General features: G+C 35.1%; 4 protein-coding genes across 4 annotated transcripts; 1 reads left to right on the forward strand and 3 right to left on the reverse strand.

Moving 5' to 3' along the window:
• Nucleotides 1-2,702: 2,702 nt before the first annotated feature.
• On the reverse strand, nucleotides 2,703-4,676 carry LOC121241599 (cytochrome P450 705A22-like). Its single transcript, XM_041139429.1, has 2 exons — nucleotides 3,720-4,676; nucleotides 2,703-3,628 (listed from the first exon to the last, which is right to left on the reverse strand). The coding sequence occupies exons 1-2, from the start codon at nucleotides 4,626-4,628 to the stop codon at nucleotides 2,945-2,947; spliced, it is 1,593 nt and encodes a 530-aa protein (XP_040995363.1). The 5' UTR covers nucleotides 4,629-4,676; the 3' UTR covers nucleotides 2,703-2,944.
• A 9,525-nt stretch (nucleotides 4,677-14,201) lies between these two features.
• Nucleotides 14,202-15,063, reverse strand: LOC121240273. Its single transcript, XM_041137665.1, has 2 exons — nucleotides 14,849-15,063; nucleotides 14,202-14,684 (listed from the first exon to the last, which is right to left on the reverse strand). The coding sequence occupies exons 1-2, from the start codon at nucleotides 15,012-15,014 to the stop codon at nucleotides 14,428-14,430; spliced, it is 423 nt and encodes a 140-aa protein (XP_040993599.1). The 5' UTR covers nucleotides 15,015-15,063; the 3' UTR covers nucleotides 14,202-14,427.
• A 3,267-nt stretch (nucleotides 15,064-18,330) lies between these two features.
• LOC121240329 (uncharacterized protein At1g08160) lies at nucleotides 18,331-19,291 on the reverse strand. Its single transcript, XM_041137743.1, has one exon. The coding sequence runs from the start codon at nucleotides 19,192-19,194 to the stop codon at nucleotides 18,592-18,594; it is 603 nt and encodes a 200-aa protein (XP_040993677.1). The 5' UTR covers nucleotides 19,195-19,291; the 3' UTR covers nucleotides 18,331-18,591.
• Nucleotides 19,292-23,125: 3,834 nt separating this feature from the next.
• On the forward strand, nucleotides 23,126-24,616 carry LOC121240216 (cyclin-dependent kinases regulatory subunit 1). Its single transcript, XM_041137613.1, has 4 exons — nucleotides 23,126-23,284; nucleotides 23,389-23,505; nucleotides 23,620-23,680; nucleotides 24,138-24,616. The coding sequence occupies exons 2-4, from the start codon at nucleotides 23,453-23,455 to the stop codon at nucleotides 24,288-24,290; spliced, it is 267 nt and encodes an 88-aa protein (XP_040993547.1). The 5' UTR covers nucleotides 23,126-23,284; nucleotides 23,389-23,452; the 3' UTR covers nucleotides 24,291-24,616.
• Nucleotides 24,617-25,867: the final 1,251 nt, after the last annotated feature.

Genomic DNA, 25,867 nt, shown 5'->3' on the forward strand with positions numbered 1-25,867 from the left:
CTGATCTGCAACTCATGCATGCATGCCAGCAAGTGCTCAAATTAGTAATCATTATAACTTGATCTAGACCTGTGGATAATGTCTTTAAATTTCTGGCTATTAGACGACGTACGTTGGAACATCTGTTATCTAAGCCCTCTTTAATTGGGAGATGTCTAGACACACATAGCTATTATAAGTTTTATCAAAATGCTTTATGGGTGGTTGTGTAATGTCAGTAAAACAGCTAGCTATAACTGTTGTTCTGATCGAAGTTTATTACGATCAACAGTGCAACATAGAAAATATCTACTATGCTACATGCAGCACTGATATTGGAGGGCCACCAATAATCCATGCATGTGACAGGAAAAAGCATGCAAATATATATATATATATATATATATATATAGGAAAATCCATTTGTATGATTGATGTACCTTCCCAAGCTGTACTCTCAAGTTGACGTCTTAACTCCTTGCCATTTTTGTCGATGCATGATATACATCTGCTTTGGTTCTCTCTTTTTCTTTTCATTTTTTTCCGCTAAAAGGCACCATTTTCTTCCCCACTTAGAGACCCCATATATAGGAATACTCGATCCCTTTCATGCACTCGACCATGGTTCGTGACACTAGGGTTTTGTTGGTCGTGATCGTAGGAAACCAAGGACGTTTCCCAACTTTCACAAGGCAGACAATGACCAACCAGTGCCGTTGTTGCTATTACAAGGATGACAATGACCAACGATATTCTATCGATCTCCTTCATTCATCTACGATTTTTTTGCTCCTTCGTTGGCCTTCTAGATTTGATCAGGTTGCTGTACTACTACTTCTATATATATATTATATAGTTATTAGATTTTGGAAGGCATAAACCTTTGACGTCCTTTTGACTTTGCAAATGGTATCAGATATGTCCAAAACTGTCTTTTCCTGTATTATGGGGTATGTTGGGATTCATCATCAATACATATAAAAATAAATTATTACGTACGTCGACGTTTAATTGGATTCTTATAATGCAAGAAAAGAAATACTGATCATGATCGATAAAAAATTCATGATGATGAAAATACATGATAGGTCGATGCATGCAGTTCATGAAACAATTATAACAAAAACAGCGCCTACAGAAAAATAAGAAATAAAGAATAATAAAAAGGAGGGAAAAAGAAGAATAATAACTAGAAAAAGATCAGGATCATCAGACATCGGGAGATTGTCAGAAATTAAAGGGCGGGTTTGCAGCGGAGACAACTAATTTTGATGGTGAAACTGGCCCAAAACGCACCATGATCATCAAGAGGTACTGGGGCATGATCGATATGTCGTTGGAAACGGGAAAACAACACATAAGAATTAATATTCAAGTAGATCGTCATGAAGATCGACCAGGCGATTTTTATGGTAGATTGTGTGAACACTACAACATATATTATATATGCTTTTTGCGGCGACAAAAATCATATCGCAGCGACAATCCATGCATTTGCGGTGAAAAGATACCTGAAAATAACCCCGTCTCAATTCTGGCGATTTTTGGAAGTGGTCGTAAGTAAGCTTTTTTGCAGCGACTATTAATTATCACCGCAAAGTGTCTCAATTTTTGTCGCAAACAAATCATCAATCTTTTTGCCAAAGGCCCACACAAGTCATTCATTCTATTGAGAGATTTCCTCGCAAATACTAATTATTTGCATACACATACACAAGCTTGACAACCCATTCACATGATGTGCATACACACCAAAGAATAAGACCATTTTCGTAAACAAACTAGTACCATATATATACAAGCAAAACAAAGATGATTTTTTATTTTTTATTTTGGTACAACGAGGAGGGAGGTTGAACCCTGGCTCTCCCAGAAACCAGGGCTAGTGCCATATTTGGTCCAAAGGTCATTGGCAAAAATGATTTGATTTGGAATTTAATCATCTATGCATACATCGTTCCACAACTATATATGTGATTGATGAGAATGAAAATAAAAAAATAAAAACATATTTATGTATTCCAATTAGCACCACATGACAGGCACTACAAGAAAAACAGGTTTTTGTGACCAGTTAATTCTAGCGAAATGACTATTTACAACTAAAATTGGTTGCGAATAGTCTTTTGGTTGCAATAAATTGATCACAAAAACTCGTTTTTCTTGTAGTGAGGTAACATGTGATGGTTTTTAAGGTGCAACAAAAGAATGAAAAACGTTACTATAAGAAAACTGTTTGTTTGTGATAATCTATTTCATGTGAAAATGACTATGTATTTCCTGACAAAATGAGTTTGTTTTTATCGTAAATAGTCATTCTCGTCGCAAATAATCCGTCACGAATACTTGTTTTTCTTACTCAAAGGGCCAAGGTGTTAAAAAAAACAATACATTGCTCAAGGTTGAGTAAAAAGACTAGAGAGCTTTTTAAAGTCATTTTTTTCTTTCCTATAAGCATTTCAGGCCGGTAAACCATAATAAAAAAGGCTTTATGGACCTATGGTAGTACTGCTTTTGTGGTATGGAGCAAAAAAAGAACTCCAAGCTTTAGGGAAGTGCTTTTCTTATGTTTTTGATCTAACGATCAATACATACTCACTACATATATATATATATAATTATATATAATTAATATATATATATATATATATATATATATATATATATATATATATACCTGAGAACTCGAACAGAGAAAGAGCGAGCGCAATTAACTCAAAATATTCATCCAATGATCATTTTGGTGCTCATATATATAAATTACAAGCAACATGTTTATTCAAAACAAACAAACAAAATTAAAACACATGGTTTTTTTGTGAAGGCCATGGTTTATTTCTTATCCTACAGGAATAATACATTACATATATCCTGCAAGCTGGCCGGATAAATATTATACATTCAACTTGTTTTAGGGCATGCTTTGAGCAATTATTCTAGCCCATATATTTGAATTTACATTGAATTAGCAGCTAGCAAAGGGATTGAAGTGAACAATAGGAAGGCATACAAGTGATTGAGCCTTGTTCACACCAAAGCCAGAATTCTCAACTTCCATATCCACCTTAGGCGGGGGCTGATCATGATCTCCTCCATCTCCAACCTTCCAATCAAAGCATTGAACTATGGCCGCAATTGTTTGATTTATTGTGGTGTATGCTAAAGTTGAGCCAGGGCACCCTCTCCTTCCAGCCCCAAATGGAACAAAATCAATCAAACTTTGATGGCCTGTGAGTTCATTTTCATGATTTTGGTGCTTATGTAGTACCTTAGAATTATTAGAAACCAAGAACCTCTCTGGTCGAAACTCATTTGGATTGTCCCAAACTTCCGGGTCTCGCATGATGCTGTACAGATTGATTGCCAACATAGTATTTTGGGATATGTCGTAGCCTTTTATCTTACAATCTTCACGGCACTCTCTTGCTGTCACAGCAATTGGTGGGTACATTCTTAGTGTTTCTTTGACAACTGCTTGCAAGTAAGGGAGATTTGGGACATCCGTTTCCTCAACCAGCCTAGTAGCAGTGCCAACGACAGAAACTATTTCATCTCTAAGCTTCTTGAGCATCTGAGGACGGTTGATGAGCTCCGACAGCGTCCATTGCAGGATATCCGCCGAGGTACTAGTGCCAGCAATAAAAAGATCCTAAACAAGAGAAGTATTGGTCAATAAATATTATATATCAAAAATATGTATGTAAAACTACGTACAATATCAATTTGAAAGAACTACTTACAAGCAAGAAAGCCTTGATATGGGTTCTGTTCATCTTGAATTCAGCTTTCTCATCTTTATATACCTTCATTAGTATATCCAGCAAATCCTCATTGTCTCGCTTCCCGCTTTCCTCGTGCTCCTTCCATAACCTTTCCAGAATCGCGTCGTACCTCATGGTAACATCTATTGCCTTCTTCCCATACATCCAAAAACTCAACCTCTTGAAAGGCCCCAAGACATCCCCTAAATAAAGCTTGGACCCTAACTGCAAAGACTCCTTCACCAACGCCCTAATCTGCTCAGCTTCACTACTATCACCTGAAACCTTCAAGCTCATCGCCATCTTGCACGTGGAATTGTTTGTAAATCTCAAGAACTCAGTTCCCAGATCAACCAGCTCTCTTCTCTGGGCACTGTCGAACAGTCTGCACAAAAATAGTACAAGTTCTTCGCGTCGAATAGAGCGTGAATGTTGAATCTGCGTAGTACTAAGCAATTGTGTCATGGAAAGCTTCTTCATGAACCTCCAGTACTTGCCATAGGGAGCATAGAAGAATCCGGCACCCGCATAAGGTGCTTTATCTGCGACAGCAAGAGCGGGGCGGTTTGAAATAGCAAGGTCATTGGCTTTAAACACTTCGGTGGCGACGGAGGCCGATGAAACTACTACCATGGTCCGATAAGGGCCAAGCCGGAGGCAGAAGAGGGGGCCATGTAGGAGGGAGAGTTTGTGCAAGGATTTGTACATGGAAGAACCTGCAAGGAGGTGTAGGTGACCGATGAGTGGGAGGGCTGGTGGGCTTGGAGGGAGGTGGATTTTCTTGGTGGATTTTCCGAAAAAGGATCGAAGTAGGGAGATAGAAAGGACCCATAGGAATAAGCAGAGAAAATAGTATTGGGCGTTAGTCAGGGTACTCAGGGAAGCCATGGCTTTGTAGCTAGCAGTCTCGATCTTTCTGCATAGTTACATGATGACATACGTGCCTCTTATATACACATGCATGTGTGTGCGCGTGATCGATTGATCTACAATAAGGCTACGTTTGGATGCTAAATTGAGTTGAAATGATAAAGTATTGTTAAAATATTATTTTTATTTTAAGATTTGAAAAAGTTAAATTATTTATTGTATTTCGTGTTAGAATTTTAAAAAGTTGTAATGTTGAGTTGAGATGAATTTGGTAACCAAATGTACCCTTTCAATCATCGAATAATAAATAATGAAAAATTCTTCTCATTGTCTTCACATTACACATTACATTTATTTTTTTATTTTTTTATTTTTTTCTCTTACCGAATGTGTAGTGTATAGATGATAAGTAGAAAAATTCAATTAGTTTAAGAAGAATAAAAAAAATTAAAAAAAAAAGTATGGTGTGTTATTTGTAGGAATGATGAGTAGCAAAACTCATAAATAATAGCTTCACGTTTGTGTAGACCTTTCATTAGGGGTGCTACCCGCCCCCTACGGGGCAGGGGCACCCTTCACCGCACCTTGCCTAGGGGTGTAACCGGTCCTGTCCGGTCCGGTTTTGAACAAAATTTAAGACCGAACCGGTATGTACCGGTTTTGTATTTTCCAAAACCGATTACGCACCGGTTACCCTCCTAAACCGGTACTTCCGGTTTTACCGGTTTCCGGTCCGGTCCGGTCCGGTCCGGTTTTCCGGTTTTTTAAAAATGTAAATGTCATAGTTTGTCATTAAAAATTTGTTTATAAAATAAAAAAACTGATTTAAAAAAATCTGTTTTATAAACTGTTATTACAAAAAATCTGTTTTAACTTTAAATAAAAAAATCTGCTTTACTAAAAATTACTTCAATAAAAAATCTGTTTTACTTCAAAAAATCTGTTTTACTATAAAAAATCTGTTTACTAAAAAATCTGATTCACTCCAAAAAATTGCTTTACTAAAAAACTGAAAAAAAACTATTTTACAAACTTATGAATATAACTACTACAAAAACTGAAAAAAAAAATCTGCAATAAACTACCTTATCTACAATAAGTCCTTGCATACTAAAGGAAATAACTTAGTACTTACACATATTTTTTAGTTAGAGCAATCACAAGAAATTCAAGAATAGACATCAACATGCCTATGAGCCTATGGAATAAAATAAGTTCAAAAGTCTAAATTAGAAGTCCAAAAGTCCAACAAATTACAAGTCCAAAAGTCTAAATTACAAGTCCAAAAAATTATTAGTATAGCTATATAATATATTAGACTATATAATAGATTAATAGTATTAATATTAGTCTATTAGTATAGTTATATTATATATATTAGTATTAGTTATAGTAATTTAGTATAACTATATTAGTATAATTATAATTATAGTCTATATTAAACTATTAGTATTAGACTATTAGTTAAATAGTTATAGACTTGTATATTAGTATAGCTATATAATATATTAGACTATATAATAGTATTAATATTAGCCTATTAGTATAGTTATATATTAGTATTAGTTATAAACTATATATTAGTATTAGTTATAAACTTTTAGTGATTTAGTATAGCTATATTAGTATAAGTATAACTATAGTCTATAGTGATTTAGTATAACTATATTAGTACAAGTATAACTATAATCTATAGTGATTTAGTATCACTATAGTCTATAGTGATTTAGTATAACTATAGTATAAGTATAACTATAGTCTATATTAAACTATTAGTATTAGACTATTAATTAAATAGTTATAGACTTATATATTAGTAAAGCTAAATAATATATTAGACTATATAATAGTATTAATATTAGACTATTAGTATAGTTATAAGTTATATATTAGTATTAGTTATAAACTATATATTTAATATTAGTATTAGTTATAAACTTTTAGTAAAATCTTTTAGTATTAATTATAAGTATAACTATAGTCTATATAGTCTATATTAGACTATTAGTATTATTTATAAACTTATATATTAGTATTAACATTTAATGTAATAATTTATAAATTATAATATGAAATTATTTCATAAATGAATATATATAATTATATATATTATATATAAAAATTTCACATATAAATTTATAATTTTATATATTAATATATATATATATATATAAAATATATTGTATAAAACTTAATAACTTATATATAAAAATATTTTTTTTGTATATTTTTTTATGAACCGGTCCGGTCCGGTCCGGTCCGGTTCCAAAAATCTTAAAACCGGAACCGGACCGGAACCGGCCGGTTTTAGAATTTTTGAAACCGGTCCCGGACCGGACCGGTTCAAAACCGGTAAAACCGGTCCGGTCCGGTCCGGTCCGGACCGGTTTTCCGGTTTAAAATTACACCCCTAACCTTGCCCCATATGGGATGGGGGGTGGGGTTTTCACCCCCGTCCCCCGCCCACAGGATGCAGGGGTGGGGTACCCCACCCTAGTGGGCGGGGTGTGGGGCAGATTCCCAATCCGCCCCGCCTCTTTTCACTTAAAAAAAAAAATTACATTTGTGTGATTTAAAAATTATTTATAAGCTCAAATGTAATTAAAAATATATTTTTAGATCCAAATTATAAATTTAAATTTTGTAAATATGACTATAATTTAAAAACTATGTAATTTTTAAATTTGCTAGTGTATATTTTGTGTAAATTGTAGTATATTAATTTTTAAACTATGTAATTTTTAAATTTACCAATTCATATTTTGTGAACAAGTCTAACAAATTGTTATATATATTTATATATACACAATTTGTAAAATATAAATATATATTTATGTTTATATATATGTATAATATATATATATATATAAATGGGGCGAGGGCGGGGTGGGGTTGAGCCCTCCCCGCCACCCGCCCCCACTAGGGGCCCTAGATGCGTGGCGGGGGACCCCAACCCCGCATGGGTGGAGTGGAAGCTAGGCGGGGCAGCGGGGCTCACTGCCCACCCCTACCTTTCATTTCATTAATTTAAGGAAAATGATATTTGGTCCCCTCAAATTTATCATTCAAGTATTTTATTTATTTTTTATTTATTTAATAATTAAAGAAGTGATTATTAATAAAGTTGTATATTTTTTTACTTTTTAATAATTAAAAATGTTTAGAAAATGAAAAAAAATATACTAATAATAATAAACGTTGGCCGGCTAGCGCTGCCCTTAATCTAAATAGGATACAATTCAAATATTTATAGCTAGGGTAAAAAAAAGTACGATATTACAAGTTAAATGCTGGGTCGACTCTGAAACTTAGGCGCTAGTGAAAGAATTAAAGGCCCCCAAAAATAATCCAAGTAGATTTAAAAACAAAAACAAAAAAGAAAAGAAAGCCCCAATATTTAGAAAAAAAAAATGATTAATTCAATGAGAGAACGTCAAAAACATCAAATAGAGTATTTCACATACTCTCCTTTTAAGAATACACTTGTATTTTGTTATTAATAATTTATTATTTTAATATATAATTTGAAAATTATAAATAAAAAAATCTAATTTTCAAGCATTTATAAAATTGGTATATTGTGTAATCCTTTGAAGAGGTAAGAGACCCTTTTTTTTTTGCCAAGTGCATAGGTTATGTATAGAAATTTAATGACAATAATAGTTATAATTGCTTCTAAAGAGTCTCAAGCGCCTCTTGTAAAATTAAATTTGATAAAATCTTTTCTAAACTAATATTTTTTAACGAATATTAAGTTTGTTATTAATTGAAAAGGTGCTATTAAATCTTAATTAGTAGTTTTATTTTGCAAAACTATAGAAATAATTTTTAAATAAAAATATAATGTAAAAAATGAAATTAAAATAAATTTACTAAAGTTTCATTTTTAAAATACAAAAAGTCTCACTTAAAATCTTCGTTTTAAACTCTACAACCTATTGAGCCGTCTTTGGTGAAATGTTTACAGCTAGACTACAAAATGGCTGGGACTATGCAATTACACCTGAGGAGGAAATTAAGACACAAAGAGTAATATTATATATAGTTATAGAGTATGTAAACGACACATAATCGTTTTGAAAAAGAATGAAATCTATTATTAAAAAATTAACTTTTTTTCTATGTGGATCTCGTATTTACTCATTTTTTTAAAAAAGATTACACGGCACATTGTTGTGGCTTGCGGCTTTCATTCATACTACCTTGACTGAAACAGATATGTAACACTGCCCTAAAAAACATGTCAAGACAAAAATAAACATGATGAACTAACTTGATGTATAGAATACCCCAAAAGATGTATTTACATGCATAAAACATATGACACAAGAAATATATGACACAAAAGATATACTTGAAAACTGTAATATATATGACACAAGAAAAATATGGAGAAGAGCAAATCCATTTGAAAGGCAGCAAAACAACCATATTTAAGATAAATATGGACCAGAGCCTCCACCTTGCTCTACTCTTCCCTCCTTCCAAAGGCTCTGCAATATTATATAATGGAGTAGCTCTTCTCTAGCTTTTGTTAATTAATAAATTTTATTTTCTAACCAATTAAAAGACTTGTACTTTTCCATGTAAGGTAGGGAAGAAGATACCTTGGGCGTTATAGGTATGTATTTCAGTCAACCAATTCCTTGAAATCTGATTCCCATTTCCTCTGGAACGGCTTTAACCTATTAAAATGCAGTAATTGAAAACAACTGATAAGTTCAAAAGCATATGATAGATGATTTCCATGAGATATCCCGAGTAATGTTACTCATCATCTCAATCCTCATCATCCTATCACCATTTGATATGACATTAGATGATTGGAGACTATTTTTTATATTTTACTTGTGAGCATATCATCTAATGTCACATCATGAAATGATGAGAAAATAGATGATGAATAGATTTACTCATCTCAAAAAAGCCAAAAGTGCCCATAACTTCTGTTTATCTGAATGTAAATTTAAAGCAATTACACAACATACTTGATACTTCAACCCAAGACCTGTATGCTTTATATATTAAGTTGACAACAAATAACATGAAGGAAACCTAGAAATAAATAGAATATTCAGAAATCTATACTAACATAGCCAAATATCTATGAAGAAAATCATAAAATATATCTTACACGCATCTAAGTTGATTATAAAAGGCTAGAAATCCAATGAAGTCAAGGTCAGTATACTAAATTGGATGAATATTTCATGATAAGGGTTCTAAATGATATATATAAAAAGCAGAGGGGTAGAGATCAACAAACCAGTAAGCACCACCAGTACCTTTGAAAGATGGCACTTTTCTGTTATATTTGAAACTTGATAAAGAAAATGTAATGGGGGACATATCTAAAGAAAAAGAATATAAAACCAAATAAAAAAACATTAGCAGGATAGTGTAACAAATATTATATGACAAGACGAAAATGAAATATCCTAAATTTACCCATTCATCCATCTAAAATATATCTCCAAGAACAAAATGAAACGATTTAAAATTCACCAAAAAGGAGCTGCATAAGATTAATAAGGATCTAGAAAAGTCAAATTAGATATATTACGTAATGGGAAGAACCATTAAGAGGAAAGTGAGAGTCATGCCAGTCATGCATGTTGAAATATTCATGTATTAGGGCTGTACAGAAACTGACAGGACCGATCATTGCAGAAGGGAATCGACCACCAGAGTTTGAAGCCGGCCAAAATCAATGGAGAACCGATCAGCCGGCGGTAGAAATTTGATGAAATCGATGTCGGCCAGTTCGGTCTCGGTCTGATTCAAGTTCAAACCGTCGAACTAGTCGACAAAATATAAATATATATTTATATATATTTTTTATATCAAACGATGTTGTTTCACTTCAGTGAATTAGATGACGTGGTTTTATAACTTGGTTTTAGACAAAAAAAACTTAATATAAAACGACGTCATTTGGTTTTATATACCAAACAGAGCCATTTTGGGTTAGAGTTTCATCCCTAACCCCAGAGCCCCCTTTGCCCATCCATTTGCACTGTTTTAGGATTTCGACTCTCTCTCTCTCTCTCTCTCACACACACACAGAGATTTTGCCCCGATGTCGTCGCTCTCTCCAATGCCATTGTTGCCCTGTTGCCACCTTTAATCTCTCCATTTGATCATAAAGAAGCCCAAAAAGCCCAAAGTCTCACACTCTCATTGTTGAGTATGATGTTAATTTTAGTTTATCTAGTTTTTGAAATGATTTTTCTTATGTTTGGAGTTCGGGAAAGTCTATGATGTTGTTGTGACACTTGTTGATAGGATTTTGAAGGGAAAATCGACAAGAACACCAATAACCTAATCATAACTGACCGAAACTACACCTGCCGGTTTTGTCCCCCTTAATCGATCGGTTTCTATCGGCACCATCCTTTGAAAAAATATGTTGGTTCAGTTTTGGTTTTGGACTGAAACCACACTGATAGTGTCGATGTCACCCCTATCATGTCTCATCTCAATTGGAAGGACATATTTGTGCCTCGTTGTGCTAGGCCCTGCCCAATTACCATAGCTACCAACCTAGTGTTATAAGGCTCAATGTATCGCAAGGAAAAGGCCCAGTCTAGGTCGGGGAAGGCAGGACATAAACTATTTGGGCACTCCTTTAGCCATGCCGCATTAAATGACCCAATACGGGTCGAGATCTCATCTTGACAAGGACTACCTCATTAAATTCGACAAGATGCCGCCCCCAGGCACAGAGGCTCAACGTGGATCAAGACTCCCAAATAGAGGTTGCAGCATTAAATGAGACAGCATGTCGTCGAAAGTATGGGCGAACACCCCAGGCATAGGGAGAACAATAGCCCCATCGAAAGAGGGAGTATAAAGGTCTCGATACAGGAACAATTTAGGGATTCATTTTCTCTCCCTATTCTCCTCTTACTCTTACTCTCTCTCTCTCTCTCTCATACTCTGAAACATAAATTGATTCACAGATCAGAGCTTCTTTTAGATACTCCAGGCCATCAAGCTTTCTTGTCTCAATTGACCTTTCGGATGAAGGTAGGGTGCGAAACACATCCTTAACAGTTGGCGTCATCTGTGGGATACTTAAATAAAACTAACGTGCCTTTCATATGCCTCTCGAGACCTGGTCCCAGATAGGGGTGAATTCGGTTCGGTTCGGTCAGTCCATATGGGGTTTTTGGGACCAAACCAAACTCTCATATGGACTGGACCAGACCGGAACCATTTTGTCCGATCAGTCCATTTGGTTTGACCCAATACCAAATGATGATTTATCCAATAACTTAGATATTTTACAAAAGCTTTATCTAATAACTTTAATTAGATGTAGATATTAGTAATTAGTTGATAGTGATAAGTTAACTAATTGATATAATACATTAGTTTTTCTTTTTATAGAAACAATACATTAGTTAATTGATAGCATATTAGTAATTGCATATTTAACATTTTATATTATCAATTGTAATAGGTTAAATGAAAATTATATAATTAACTATATAATTATTATATAAAATAATATATATTAAAAATATTTTAAAATATGTATATTACATTTGGTCACTCTAGGGTGGAAAAACCCCACCCCGGGACTGGAATGAGAGTTGAAAATTTTCTAAAAGGAAGACTAAAACTGATCGGTCCGATTGGTTTTTCAAGTCCTAACTGAAATCCTTACAGGCCTAGTTCCAGACAACCCATGAACAAGAAGTTACCTCAACCAACATGGATGGAAGGTTTGCAAAAATGGATGAGCGAATTAAAAAAAATAGCATTCAAAATGGAAAATCTCCAACTAGAAAACGAGATAATGAAGCATAAGAATATGGGATCAGGGGAAAGTGATGGCACAAGCCATGACAAGCGAATTGTGGTAGAGCTGCATAGCGCAAGAGGGGTCTCCTTTGACAAAGAGGAAAAGAAAAAGATGCACCTTGAACTACGTAGCCTCATGGGCAAGTGCGAAGAGATGGCTACGAAGATAAGAGCATCTTCCTCGATCGACCAGCTGTTAAGTAGCATGGACCTCCCTTACAGTGCCGAGGTTATGGAAGTCACGCTCTCGCCAAAATTCAAAGTCATGCAAATTGAGATGTACGATGGATCTAAAGACATAGTTGAACATCTCGAATTGTTCATGACTCACATAAAGCTCCACAACTTTCCTAGTGAAATTGCACATCAATCTTTTCCCTTAAGGCTCAGGGGAACGACAAGGGAATGGTTAAGAACCTTACAGCCGAGCATCATCTACAATTTCGAGGAGCTGGGTAGGCAATTCATTACCCAATTCATGGACAACAAAAGGAGAAGACGTTTGGCAACCTATATCCTAACCGTGAAGCAGCAGGAAGATGAAAGCTTGAAATCTTATCTCTCCTAGTTTAATAAGGAGTGTTTAACGATGGATGACCAGGATAGAAGATCACGTTGGTAGCGCTCCTGAGCGACATTTGGCCCAATATCCCATTCATGGCCGAATTGACCAGAAGGACCCCAACAATGTTGTGAGATTTCATAGACCGGGCATATGATTTTGTCAAATTGAGGACACATTCCACACTTTGACCACCTCGAGAAGGTCTGAAGTAGAATGGTCAGAGAAATGGAACAAAAAAGTCACAAGTAGATGGACCCGTGAGAAAGAGTAGAAATCCAAAAAAATTTCATAATGTAGAAGGCCACAGAACTGAAGATTGCCATCACTTGAAGTGAATGATGGAGTAGATGCAAGAGGATGGGGAGCTAGAGAGGCTGATTGCACAACATTCGTTCCCGCCTAGGTGAGGTCGAATCAGGATAACATCCCTTTAGGAGAAATCTAGACTATCGCCAAGGGATTTGCCGAGGGAGAAAACGATGGTCGTCTCCTTCAACGAAAGTGATCGTGAAAGGGTGATCTACCAGCATGATGATGCCCTGATAGTGACGATATTGGTTGCCAACTTCACCACCAGGAGAATACTAATAGATAAGGGAAGCTCAGCCGATAGTCTTTTTTTGGGAATCGTTTACAAAATCAGGCATCAATAAGAATCAATTGCGCTCATCGCCGACCCAGTTGAAAGGATTTTTAGGGGAAATGGTACAACCCTTGGGAGCCATAACGTTACCTATGATGTTCGGGTCTGGGATGCACATGGCAACCACAATGATAGACTTCATGTGGTCAAGACCTCCTCCCAACGCGATAAGCGGGCAATCAACGTTGAATAGTCTAAAGTTTGTAACCTCTACCTACCACCTAAAAATAAAGTTTTCAACAGAAACAAGTGTAGGTAAAGTGCGTGGTGAGCGGGTGGTGGCATAGAGAATCTACATGTAGGAATTGAAAGACGAAGAGAAGGAAGTGCACGTGATAGGGGTCGAGAAGCGAGTTCCTCCCCTGCCACCCGAATTCATTGGTGAGCCCTAGAGCAGAGGAGGCATGCGGGCATGGCAGAGTAAGCCGAACCCCTACTTGTCGTAGCGTTGGTCTGGGAAGCCCACCACCCAGGGCTCACCAACTAAAGAATGCCAAAGGAAGAGGGCTGCAACAACTCAAGAAATATCTTTATTTCGGTAACAATCTCGTGTAAAAACATCTCTTAAACTCAACAGAATTGTTTTACATTTCATGACTCACCTTCACATTTCATTTCTTGCTGTCAAATGTTTACTACCGCACAAAAATTGTGGGAGCCACCCAGCACGGTCAGGCCATCTCTCTTCTAGTTACTTAACTCGATATTTCGAGCTCATACCTGACAAACAAAGGAGGGAACACCTCTCTTAAGTGTCACATCTCTTCTCACCACCTAGGGTAGTCAAGCCCATCTCTCGCCTAGTTATTTAAGTCCATGCTCCGCGCTTGCACACAGTGAACAAAGGAGGGAACACATCTCCTAAATATCTTATCTCTCCCCACCATCCAATGAAGTCGAGTCCTTCTCCTGCCTGGAACCTTAAGCCTAAGTATTTCTGCACCCAAACAACTGTCGATAGCCTTTTCATTCAAATCAACTGGACATCGGCCAACATAGTAAATGGGCACCCAAAAAGGAGGGGAAGAAGATGAATGAAACAAGAGTGCACAAATTCACAGACATCAACAAAATTTTAATTAGAACATATGCATATTAATTAAAGCAACAGGAGCCAAAAACTTATGTAAAACGCATGTATTCTAAAAAAAAAAAAAGCAAAAACATAAAATTAATTTTGGGCAGTAGGACGAGGGAAGGCGTCGGGCATCAAGTCTCTACCCAAGGAGTTGAGAAACTTGCGAGCCTCCTGATCAAGCTTGAATATCTCTAAGTCCAGGGTCTCCAAGTCGACCTGGGTGTTCGATAGTAGGAACTCCTGCATTTTCTTCAAGCCCAAAACACCCTCAAAACTCCAAGCTCGATTACAGACCTTTTTAGCCACCATTATTTGAGAAAAAAGCAGGGCGAGACCCTCATTAGAGGAAGTGAGCTTGTCCCTCGTGAGCACCACGTGCTACACCACATGATCCTATTTCTTATCCTTGACATGGTCAAGATCGAAGCCCATATCTAGACGAGCATCCTTGGCTTTCGACAAGGAGGCGACATAGTTGAGACAACGCTGCAGGCTAACTCCTTGCTTAGACAGGTCGCACGAATCCACTCCAGTTTGTGCTCCTTTATCAAGGCTTTGACCTTGAGGCATTTTCAAGACACTTCCTCCCTAGAGTGGCCCAAGTCTTTCCGCAAGGCGAGCACCTATTTGCGAAGGCGAGCAACGTCTACCTCCAAGGATTGGTTGTAGTTTTTTACCACAATAAAAGCCCGCTCGGCCTCGTCTCTTTCAACCTTAAGCTTAAGGATTTCGTGATATGCCTGCTCAACCCACATCACCTGAGCCTACTCCTCCAACTCTACTTGACCATCTAAAATCTAGGCCGCCAAATCATTGACCCCCTATTGAGCAAAGTCGACCAATTAGCAACTACAAACAAAATAGAAGAAGCCAACGAGAGAGGGAAAGAAAATTTACTAGAGAGAGAAAGACCTTGAGCTGGTTGGCCACCCTGCGCATGGACTTGGCCCTGGCTTTGTTGATGCTAGATCGGGAAAGACAAGGTCTGGAGGGGCCAGAGCTTCTCAAAATAGTGTGCTCCTCTCCTCAACCCTCCAACCCAGAGCTACAGAGTGGTCCAAGGGAAAATGGTGGAGGTAAGGGAGGTGGCAGGGACACCAAGGTACCCTCCGACCTCAGATCATCAACGGGTTCCACGCTTGGTTGGGAAGAAGGTCCAGCGCCTACGCGGTCGACAAGACCCACCTTGTCCACCTGCTTCTCACCACCTCCTAGAGGAATCATGGAAGATATATCCTTGAAGACGGTGGTGAAAAGGCCCCCTACTCGACATATGCGTTGAATGGTGAAGAAAGAATCAAAACCCTGTCCTCGCTAGTGGCCAAGGGGTCTTCAGGAGAGAGACCATTGTAATCGACAAGAATGACGGGCACTTAGCCACCGGGGACTGTGAAAGGTGCCTTGGAAATCGAGGCACCCGACTGAGCAATATCGCCCAAAGAAGCAAGAGAGCCACCAGCCTCCACTAGGGGTGATACCTACATATGCAGGGCTCAACCCTTCCCGGCACCCCGCCCTTGGGAGGCAAGGCCGGGGACAGACATCCCATCCGCCCCACCCCCCACCCACTTTAGAGGTAATAATGCCCCACTAGGCTTGGGTTCAAAACAATATTTTTGGACCCAAATTATTATATAATTAAAATTATAAATTAAAATTTATATATATAACAATAATTAAAAAACTAATAACATAGTTTTTATGTTATAAGTCTAAAAATTTAAATTTGTTAGACTTATTCACAGATAGTAAGTCTTACATTATTCAAGTAAGACTCTTGTATTATCTTGATCTCCTATATAAAGATTAGTCTAGGAGGTCAATGTAATACAATCTTGTAAATAAGTCTAACAAATTGTAATATATATATATATATATATATTTATATATGCACAATTTGTATAAATATCAATATAAATATATATTTTTATATATAAATATATAAGTAGGGTGTGGGGAACGTAGGGCCCAGCCTGCACCCGCTAGGGGGCCAGATGTGGGGCAGGTGGGATGAAAGAATTGATTTTTTTTTTTTTTTGAAAGTTTAGAAAAATTGTAATGATTAGTTTGAAAAAGTTGTAATGATTTATTTGAAAGCATTTGTATTTAAATGATGTTTGGAAATAATACGGGATGAAAATCTTGGGATGTCTTTTTTTTCCAAACAAACACTTAGATTATAGTGGCTTTTTTCAAATTACTTACCCTACATAAAAAGGCACCCCATCCTATATTCTTCTTGCTTTTCCTCCAAGGTATGTCAAATTCCAAACCCCTATTTCAAGTTGCTGCATCTTTTATATCCCTTTTCCGTCTCAATTGAATTGGGTATTAGATTGCCTTTAGATTGAATTGCACTAAAGTAGTCACGTGATTGCAGCTCAGATTCATGATAACCCAAGGTTTCGATCTTTTTGAATGAGCCTCACGTGGTGTTACCAATTTCTTTTCATGCTCCAAGTCTCCATTAATGGCCTTTCCACACGTTTGTTCGTGAAATAGAAACCAGATTTAGGCTGCATTTAGATGTTGAACTAAACTCAACTGAGTTGAATTTTTTATAAATAGTAGTGAGTTTAGTGGTGGAATAACTTATGTGAGGCCCATCTAAACTAAATTTAAAGTGTGTTTGGATGTTAAGATGAGTTTAGTACTTTTGATAAAAAATTAAAAAAGGTTATAGGTCCTACATATAAAGATGTTTTAAGTTGAAAAAGGTTATAGGTCCCACGTGTAAGAAGGTTTTGAATTGGGATGAGTTTAGTAATTTGAGAATTTGGTATTTGGTATTTGGATGTTAAACTCATCTTAAAATGAGACTGAACTCAGCTAAACTCAGCTGAGTTTGGAAACCAAATGCAGCCTTACCTGCACAATAATAACGGTGATGATAATTGATAAAAATAGCTAGAGAACTCACTTGTTAGATGTAGGGGAGGGTTTGGATAGTGAGTTGAGTTCAGATGAGATAAAATTAGAGTTTAAAGTTGAAAGAAATATTGTTTGAATACAATTTTTTAATATAATTTTTATTTTGAGATTTGAAAAAGTTGAATTGTTTATTATATTTTGTTTGAAAATTTGAAAAAATTATAATGATTAAATTATATGAACTGAAATGATTTTTGAATTCAAATAAGGCTGAAGATGCACATCTCAAGGGTTAGAGATAGTGCTACTAAGAAGGTATCACATCAACTTAAAGCAATAACTTGCATTTCCGATATTTTGAATGTTAGAGCATTCACAATGGCTCATGTAAAATATAAAGGAAGTTGATCAAAAGACCCTTCCAATGGATTTTGTATTTTAATCTTTATTTTACATTTTGCTACAGTAATCCTCTGGATGTATAGAATATTATTCACAACTCTAAAATATTTTTAATTATTTTCTCTCTCATTTACAAATCCATTGGTAGTTAGAAGAAATATTTGAAATGAATAAAAAATATTATAAAAATAATATTTAAATGATATAGAGAAAAAATAAACAAACTGATGTATGACCTATTGTAAAAAGCAATATATAAAATAGAAAGAGTGGATTTTGATGATGTATTTTGAATGGTATGATATAGGACAATTGGGAATGCTCTTAAAAGAAACATGACACTAAACAAAGATAATGTTTATATCTAGTAGTACAATTACAACATTCAGCAGCAAAATGCTTTGAGAAGGAAAATGTAGTACAATCGAAATCTGTTAATGCAAATTTACACCAATAAATGATTAATCTCACACACATCCATGATGAAAACAAAGCAAAGAAAATTATCTTTTTGAGTATGACTGCATGATGGCAAGCATGGGAAACTAACCACATTCCAAAGTACCAAAGCAAAGAGAAAATTCTAGTCACAGAAACCCACAACAATGCATGCTCAAAGTTCAACATCACAGTATGTCCTTTCAAAACTCTTGGACCTAGAGAAGTGTACCAACACAGGGGAACACCAGATCCTCAAAGTATGATGTGCAGACTTCCACCTTCCCACCTTATAACGTATCTTTGCCTTCAGCAGAACATCTAATTCAACTTCCCCTGATGATTTCTCGATCTTGAGGTCCCGAGCTGTCGACCCCGACAGTGATACATTTTGAGCTGTGAGATTGACCTCCAAGCGAGTCACGTTTCGATGAGGTTGAAAGTAAGGATCAACGATGTTTAAAGCTATGGTTTGATCATCATACTCTACTGACACTTGGATTGAGTCATAGTATAAGGAGACTCTACTGTTGGGATTATAGGATCTTATGGCAAAATTGAAGGTGGCATTGAGTTGGTCATGAGTACCTAAGTTGAAATTATGGACTGAACTATCTTCAACTGTGTAAACAAGTTGTTTAGGCCTAATTACCAGCCAAGTGATGAGCACTGCTACACCTACCAGTACAATCAGGGCAAGCAAGACTACAGCAATGCTGCGAAGCACCTTTGAGTGTGCTGGCCGTCCGGCTGCTTGTTGCGGTGCCGGAGTGGCCATCGAAGCTGATTTAATTAGTATGTCTAGGTGGAGAAGCTAATGTTTGACAAGACAGAAAGAGTATTTGTTTGATGATCAAGGGGCAGGCGTGGAGCAAATATTCATGATGTGAACTAATATAGTGAATGCTTTTGCCTTTTTTATTGTCATTGGAACACCTTTCTCTTTTTGTTTTCTTGAATGAAACTCAAGACATCTAAAGGATTCAGATCCTGGACGTTATAGTTCTTTTCTTCCAAGTTGGATGTTGTTTTAGGTCCACTATGATATAGGTGATAGCTATAAAGTTAGAAGTCATTTTTAAAAAAATTACAAAATAAAAGAAATTAAGCTGGCCGTGGAAGCATTCATGAGTGGTTTATTTTTGTTCATGCACTACCACAATGCATAGCATAGGACAAGATAATGCAGATTTATGTGATTCGAGCTGTTGGAGTTATGCCTCGAGTCTATTGCACAAATGACTAGAAATTTACATTTTCTTTATTTATTAATTTTTTAATAGTAGACTCCACTCTTTTTCAAAGCGACACCACGACGTTTGCGCACACCATGACTACATGTAACATTACTCTTTATTATATATTATCTCCTCTTAATATATGCTAATCTGATCAAAACAACAATAGCTCTAATTTTTTATTTATTTGAGATATTCAGTAACATTGCTCCTAATCCTTCATCCAGCCGAATCATCTTTGTGCAGAGATTGCCTGCATGCAAAAAGGTGAGATTTTATGCTTAATTTGGGTATTAATATTTTATTATTATTTATTATTTTATTATTATTATTTATTTTTTTTTTATTACTATTTAATATTCTATTATTATTTCTTTATTATTGTCCACAAAATACCTCATTAACCAAGCGTAACTCCCTTTGTTGCGATTCCCGCCCACATCTGCTCTGCGAGAGAGCAGTCGGCTGCCAAAGTTGGCGGGAGTCTTGTGGTCAGCAACCAATTATAAGTTTTGATTGCGTGCGAACGAGTATATTTTAATTACGATAAAAAAGCTCACGTGGTTTGTTTTAGCTTTTGGTTGGATTGTATGGAAGTCCATTTTATATCACATCTTGATTTTAGATTTTTTCAAATAAAAGTAATTTTACGATCTGATATATCATATCAAATTACATCAATTTATAAGTTTATTTTTATATATAATTATTTTATAACTAAAATATTTTCCTTTTCAAACTCCATCTATTAGAGATATTCTCGTTTCTTATGATTCTTGCTTTACCGGCAAGCTATTCTAAAATCCTTCTTAAAACTTTCATCATCTTTTCCCTCCAATACATTCCAGTGCTGACTCAATGGATAGGCCATTAAGGCAGTTGCCTAAGGCCTTCAAAGAGCAAGGCGGCTAAAAATTATAAGAGTAATGTTATATATAGTCGTGAAGTACATAAACGCCGTATAGTTATTTTAAAAAAGAGTGGAGTCCACTATTAAAATAATTAATTTCTTTTTATGTAGGTTCCGTATTTATTCACTTTTTTCAAAGCGACTGCACGGCGCTTGCACACTCACGACTGCAAATATCATTTCTCAAATTATAAATACCTTAGTATATTTTGAAAAAATAATTAAAATAAAGTCTAAAATAACTGAAATATTATATATTTATATCATAATGATGATTATATCATTATATGATGATAAGTGAAAAATAAACGATACATGCCATGTTAAAATCTAGCAGCGTCATTTAAAAATTTTTTTTCTTGGCCTTAATTCACATTGAGCCGGCCCTAATTCAGTTTTTGGTGTTTTCCGGATTTTAAATCCGGTACCCAACCCGGCTATATCCGGGGTTAGTCATCCGAGTACCAGCCCGGATTAAATCCGGGCCTGAATCTGTAATCGGAACTCGGTTATGGACCGGGCCGAGAAAAAATCCGACCCGGATGAACAGTCTTATTATGGAGTCTGACGAGCCTTGTTTGTGTATCAAAATATTTTCTGGTATTCTTAAAGATTTCATTCTCAAACATTACTCAAATATTTAAAAAAAAATTAATTTCAATTTTTCAATTTTTTTTCATCTAATCATTATCATGCTCAATACAATTTTTCAAAACTTTCAAAAATAAAAAATAGTACAACTTTTTCAATGAGATCTATTTGTTGTTGTCTATCTCTTTTCGAATGACCAAAAGTGTTTGAATAAGAAAATATTTGGAAATCCTAATCCGCATTACAAACTCATATATAAGAGAAGAAATCAATATTCATTACTCAGTATTGCCTCTCCCTTTTATAGGCTTTTACTCTTGAGCGGTGCTACTTAGGCCTCTGCCGCCCAAGTTGCACCGCTCGGTGTAACCACAAGTTATAAAACTAGTTTTTTTTTTTTTTTTTTTTTTTTTTTATTCATATTTTTTTAATATATTTAAATATTTTTAAGAAATAAAAAAAATATATTAATAAATTTAAAATCACTTTCTTCATCATTCGGTAAAAAAAAAAAAGACCGAACGATATGATTTGAGCAACATAGTAAAATTTTCCTTTACTCTTTCATGGCTTGCTGTTTTTAGTATTAGTGCCTCTCCACCATATTAGTACAAACTATGGCGTCGACAGATGGCTGAGAAAAGTTTTCCTTTTTTTTTTTTTTTTTTTAATATAGAAAAATTATACTTAGCTCTATGATTTGAGCATTGCCAAGTGCAAATTTTACCTTTTTTTTTTATCACTAAATTCCTACATTGAACTAGCTATAGCTATACTTTTTAGTTTTGAGCTACACTAACTTTCCCCACTTAGTTATGTTTGGCGACACACTATTAAAGGACTAAAGGAGTTTTTTATTATTTTTCTTCAATTTCCCTCCCCTTCCCTCCCTTTCTGGTAATTTTTTTTATTTGAGAAATTTTTCTTTTATGATGAGGTTTCCAACTGAGGGTACATTTATTTTCTATCATTATCAACTTAATACACATTATAAAAATATAAAGCAAAATATATTTATTTTCTATCATAGTTTTTGTTAGTTTTTTTTTTTTGGTTAATACCGAGTAGTTGGTTTGTGAATCTCATAATGCTATGAATGTATGTAGCAATCTGGGTGCGTAAAGTTAATGTGCATCCGAGTGACTTGCCGTACTATAAATTAAAGTTAATGACTCTACTTGTTGGCAAAAGAAGAAGGGTTGGCAAAAATTAGTTTATTGGTTTCAATAATTGTTATATAATTTTTTTTATCAAATATTATTAAAATATATGAAGTGTATTTGCAAAATATGAAAAAAAAATTGTCAAATATTATTAAAATATATAATATAATAATATTATTTTAATTTTAAAATGACTAATCTAATGTAGACTCAGATAGTCAAAAGTTAATACTATAATTAAAATATAAGATTCTAACTAAATTTTAGACTTGACAATAGCTAGGTCATTGCCAATTAACGGGTCATTCAAGGGTCATTCAATTTTTAATGAATATTTGTAACTCCACTTTTTTTCTCTCCATTTCGTTTCCTCTTTTTCTTTTCCTTTTTCCACACTTAAGTAGTCTACCAGGTAGATATAATTTTATTTGGTAATGAAAATAAAAATAAAAAAAAGTATGAAAATAAAAACGTGGAGAGTTGGAGATTATAAAAAAGTAATCTATCAGGTAGTTGTAATTTTATTTTATTTTATTTGTTGGGGAGAGTTTGAGATTATAAAAATGAAAATTAAAAAGTATTTAAGATATAAAAAAAAGTTGCATTAAAAAATTTATTTTAAAAATAATAATATTTTATTATAATAGAAAATGGAATGAATAATCCAATAAAAAGTTTAAATTTTGAGTCATATTAAAAGCTAAAAAGACAGATATAAGCCAAATTTTAATTTCGAGATAACTAATCAACGAGTAAATAATTTCTAGACCCAAACAAAAGCTAAGGCGGGAAGGATTCCAAATTTGAGATTCAAAAATCCACAAAATAGACTTTATGTAAATTTCCCATAAAACTTCCCTATTCCAATTGCGCCACTTTTCCATTGCCAATCACTTTCTCGCCAAGAAAAAACAATCGCTCTCTAGGCTCTGCCTTCCTTCTGATTTCTTTCCTTCTCTTTCTAAGGTCACGATTCTAACCGTTCCTATGTCTAATTCTTGAGAATTTCATAGTTCGTATATTTCTTTTATTTCTTATATAGATTTCTGTGCATTTTTTATTTTCCACAGATCGAGTTAGCGAGGCAGCGAACGATAGTGGTTCTTTCAGAGCAAAGCCTAACCGGAGTGAGAGATGGGTCAGATCCAGTACTCAGAGAAGTACTTCGATGACACTTACGAGTACCGGTACTTGCCTTTTCAATTTATCTCAGTATTCTTCTTTTTTCATGGATTTTTTATATTTTGGTTTCCTCTTGGTTATGAAATACGGCGGAATCTTGTCCCTGATTGTTCGTACAGGCATGTTGTGCTTCCTCCAGAAGTTGCGAAATTGCTGCCCAAGAGTCGCCTCCTATCTGAGGTGAGTAACTAGGGTTTCTGAGATTTTACATTTTTTTTTTCTTGTCTAGAAACCACAATACACCGCCACACTATTAACAATCAGCATGACCTTCAAATTAAACGCTAAGTCAAGACAAAATTGAGGCCGATCGGATCGAAACAACGATTCCATCCGGATATTTTTCGAATTAATCTTAAAACTGATTTTGTAATTTTCTTTTGAGTTGATACACTGGATATATAAACTCCACAAATTATTAGATTTTATTTGACGTGAGTCTAATGGCATATTTAAATACTTGAGTTCGTGCTCATGTCTAGTTTACAGGGCCTGTTGGGGGTTTTTATATTAGCATGTATTCTCTTTGTTTGGGAAACGGTATTTTTTCCCTTTGATTTTAAACAAGGTCAGAGTAATCGGACATGCTATGATTACTGAATACTTTGGACTTTGCTATTTTGATCATTCCTTTCAGAATGAATGGCGTGCGATTGGGGTTCAGCAGAGCCGTGGGTGGGTCCACTATGCAATTCATCGCCCGGAACCACATATCATGCTCTTCAGGAGGCCTCTCAACTATCAGCAGCAGCAGGAGAATCAGGCTCAGCAGAACTTGCTTGCTAAGTGATCATTGTTTCATGCCAGTTGCTTTTCATATCTTCAAGTGAAATGAATGAATGACTAAGGATGATGGTTTATGTTTGCCCAAGAAGTATGTTTGCATGTTTGAACTTGGCTTCGTGTCTGTATCAATAATTCTCCTGTTTGGGGAATTTTATAGTTGTCATTGGCACTGCATAGAAATATGTTAGTTTACCGCTGGTTTACTACTTTACTTTTTAGTGTGGGTTTTGTTTCATTGGTGGGTTTTAATTATGTTGTTTCTATGCACTCTGTGGTTTTGGTCTTTCTTAGCTGGAGATAAAAAGCAATAGAATAGTGTTTTTATGCTTCAAATGTTGTTTTTGAACTTATTTCTACATGGATGGTTCGTATATGGCCTTTGTGTAAAAATTGTGTTTTTTGAAAAACAAAGAACAATTAATTACTTGTAACATTAAATTGATTTTGAGGAAATTAAGGGTAATGGTACTCTGTTTCAGCTTGGCTCACTAGTATATGCTTCCACATTTCATTTGACCCATTAATTTTCTCTAGAGTTTTGACGAAAAGCATTGATGCATATTGGGTATTATCTGGTTGTTGATTCCTTGATATTATTTATTTGTCTTCTAAACTGATGTTGGCTGAATATAGTAAGTGTTGACCAGAGAAAATTTATGATTCTCTATGAGATCAATGAGCCAAAGGTGGCTTTTACTACAGAAATGATGATATTCTAGGTTTGTTCTCATAATTTCTGTAGTACATGCCACCTTTGGATAGAAAATGGCTATAGTTATATATATATATATATATATATATATATATATATATTGATTTCTGTGTTTTCATTTACCCGGATCCTTAATTGATAATTTACATGCCTATTCCATCAGACTAATACATGCATCTTCTTGACACATCCTTATTCATTGATTTGTTTCAGTATCATTTTAACTGATGCCATATGACATATTCTATAATTCAATGGCCATGCTTTTTCCAAATTTGGAGAACTTTAATCTTTTCTTGATTATGTAATGTTTAATTGGGTTGAGACTTGGATGGCTAGTATGTATTGTGTTTGCAATTACCAGGATATTGAAATATTCTGTAGATTTGGGTAGCCTATCCCATTAGGGTTTTGATGTTCACTTCTGCCGCAATTATATCTGTGCTTGCTGCTGGAACCACAGAGACCAACTGTGATGGATTCTGAGCTTGATGACGGGGTTTCTGTTTCTTTCGGCTTGTCTTGTGGACATTTCTATACCAACCTGAATATACTTGACCTCAACTATTTAATGGGATACTACTCTCTGGAAAAAGCATTATGACACGGGCAAAGCGTATTATATATATATATATATATATTAAATAAAATTTGGTGGAAATTAAAATGAACACCAAAGTTGAAAGCTTTTTACTGGAAACTGGAAAGGGGAAAAAACTGGTTTTATTTCAAGTAATCGGACAAGAAAAAAGTTGGGTACAAATTAACTAACTCTCTATTTTCTCTCCCATTGAGACATCTCAAACTTCTGCCATTCACCTGAACGCTTCTTTCCACATCGCATGGTTTTGTACCATACACACACATCC

This window comes from Juglans microcarpa x Juglans regia, chromosome 7S, assembly GCF_004785595.1.
Source record: "Juglans microcarpa x Juglans regia isolate MS1-56 chromosome 7S, Jm3101_v1.0, whole genome shotgun sequence".
Classification (NCBI taxonomy): domain Eukaryota; kingdom Viridiplantae; phylum Streptophyta; class Magnoliopsida; order Fagales; family Juglandaceae; genus Juglans; species Juglans microcarpa x Juglans regia.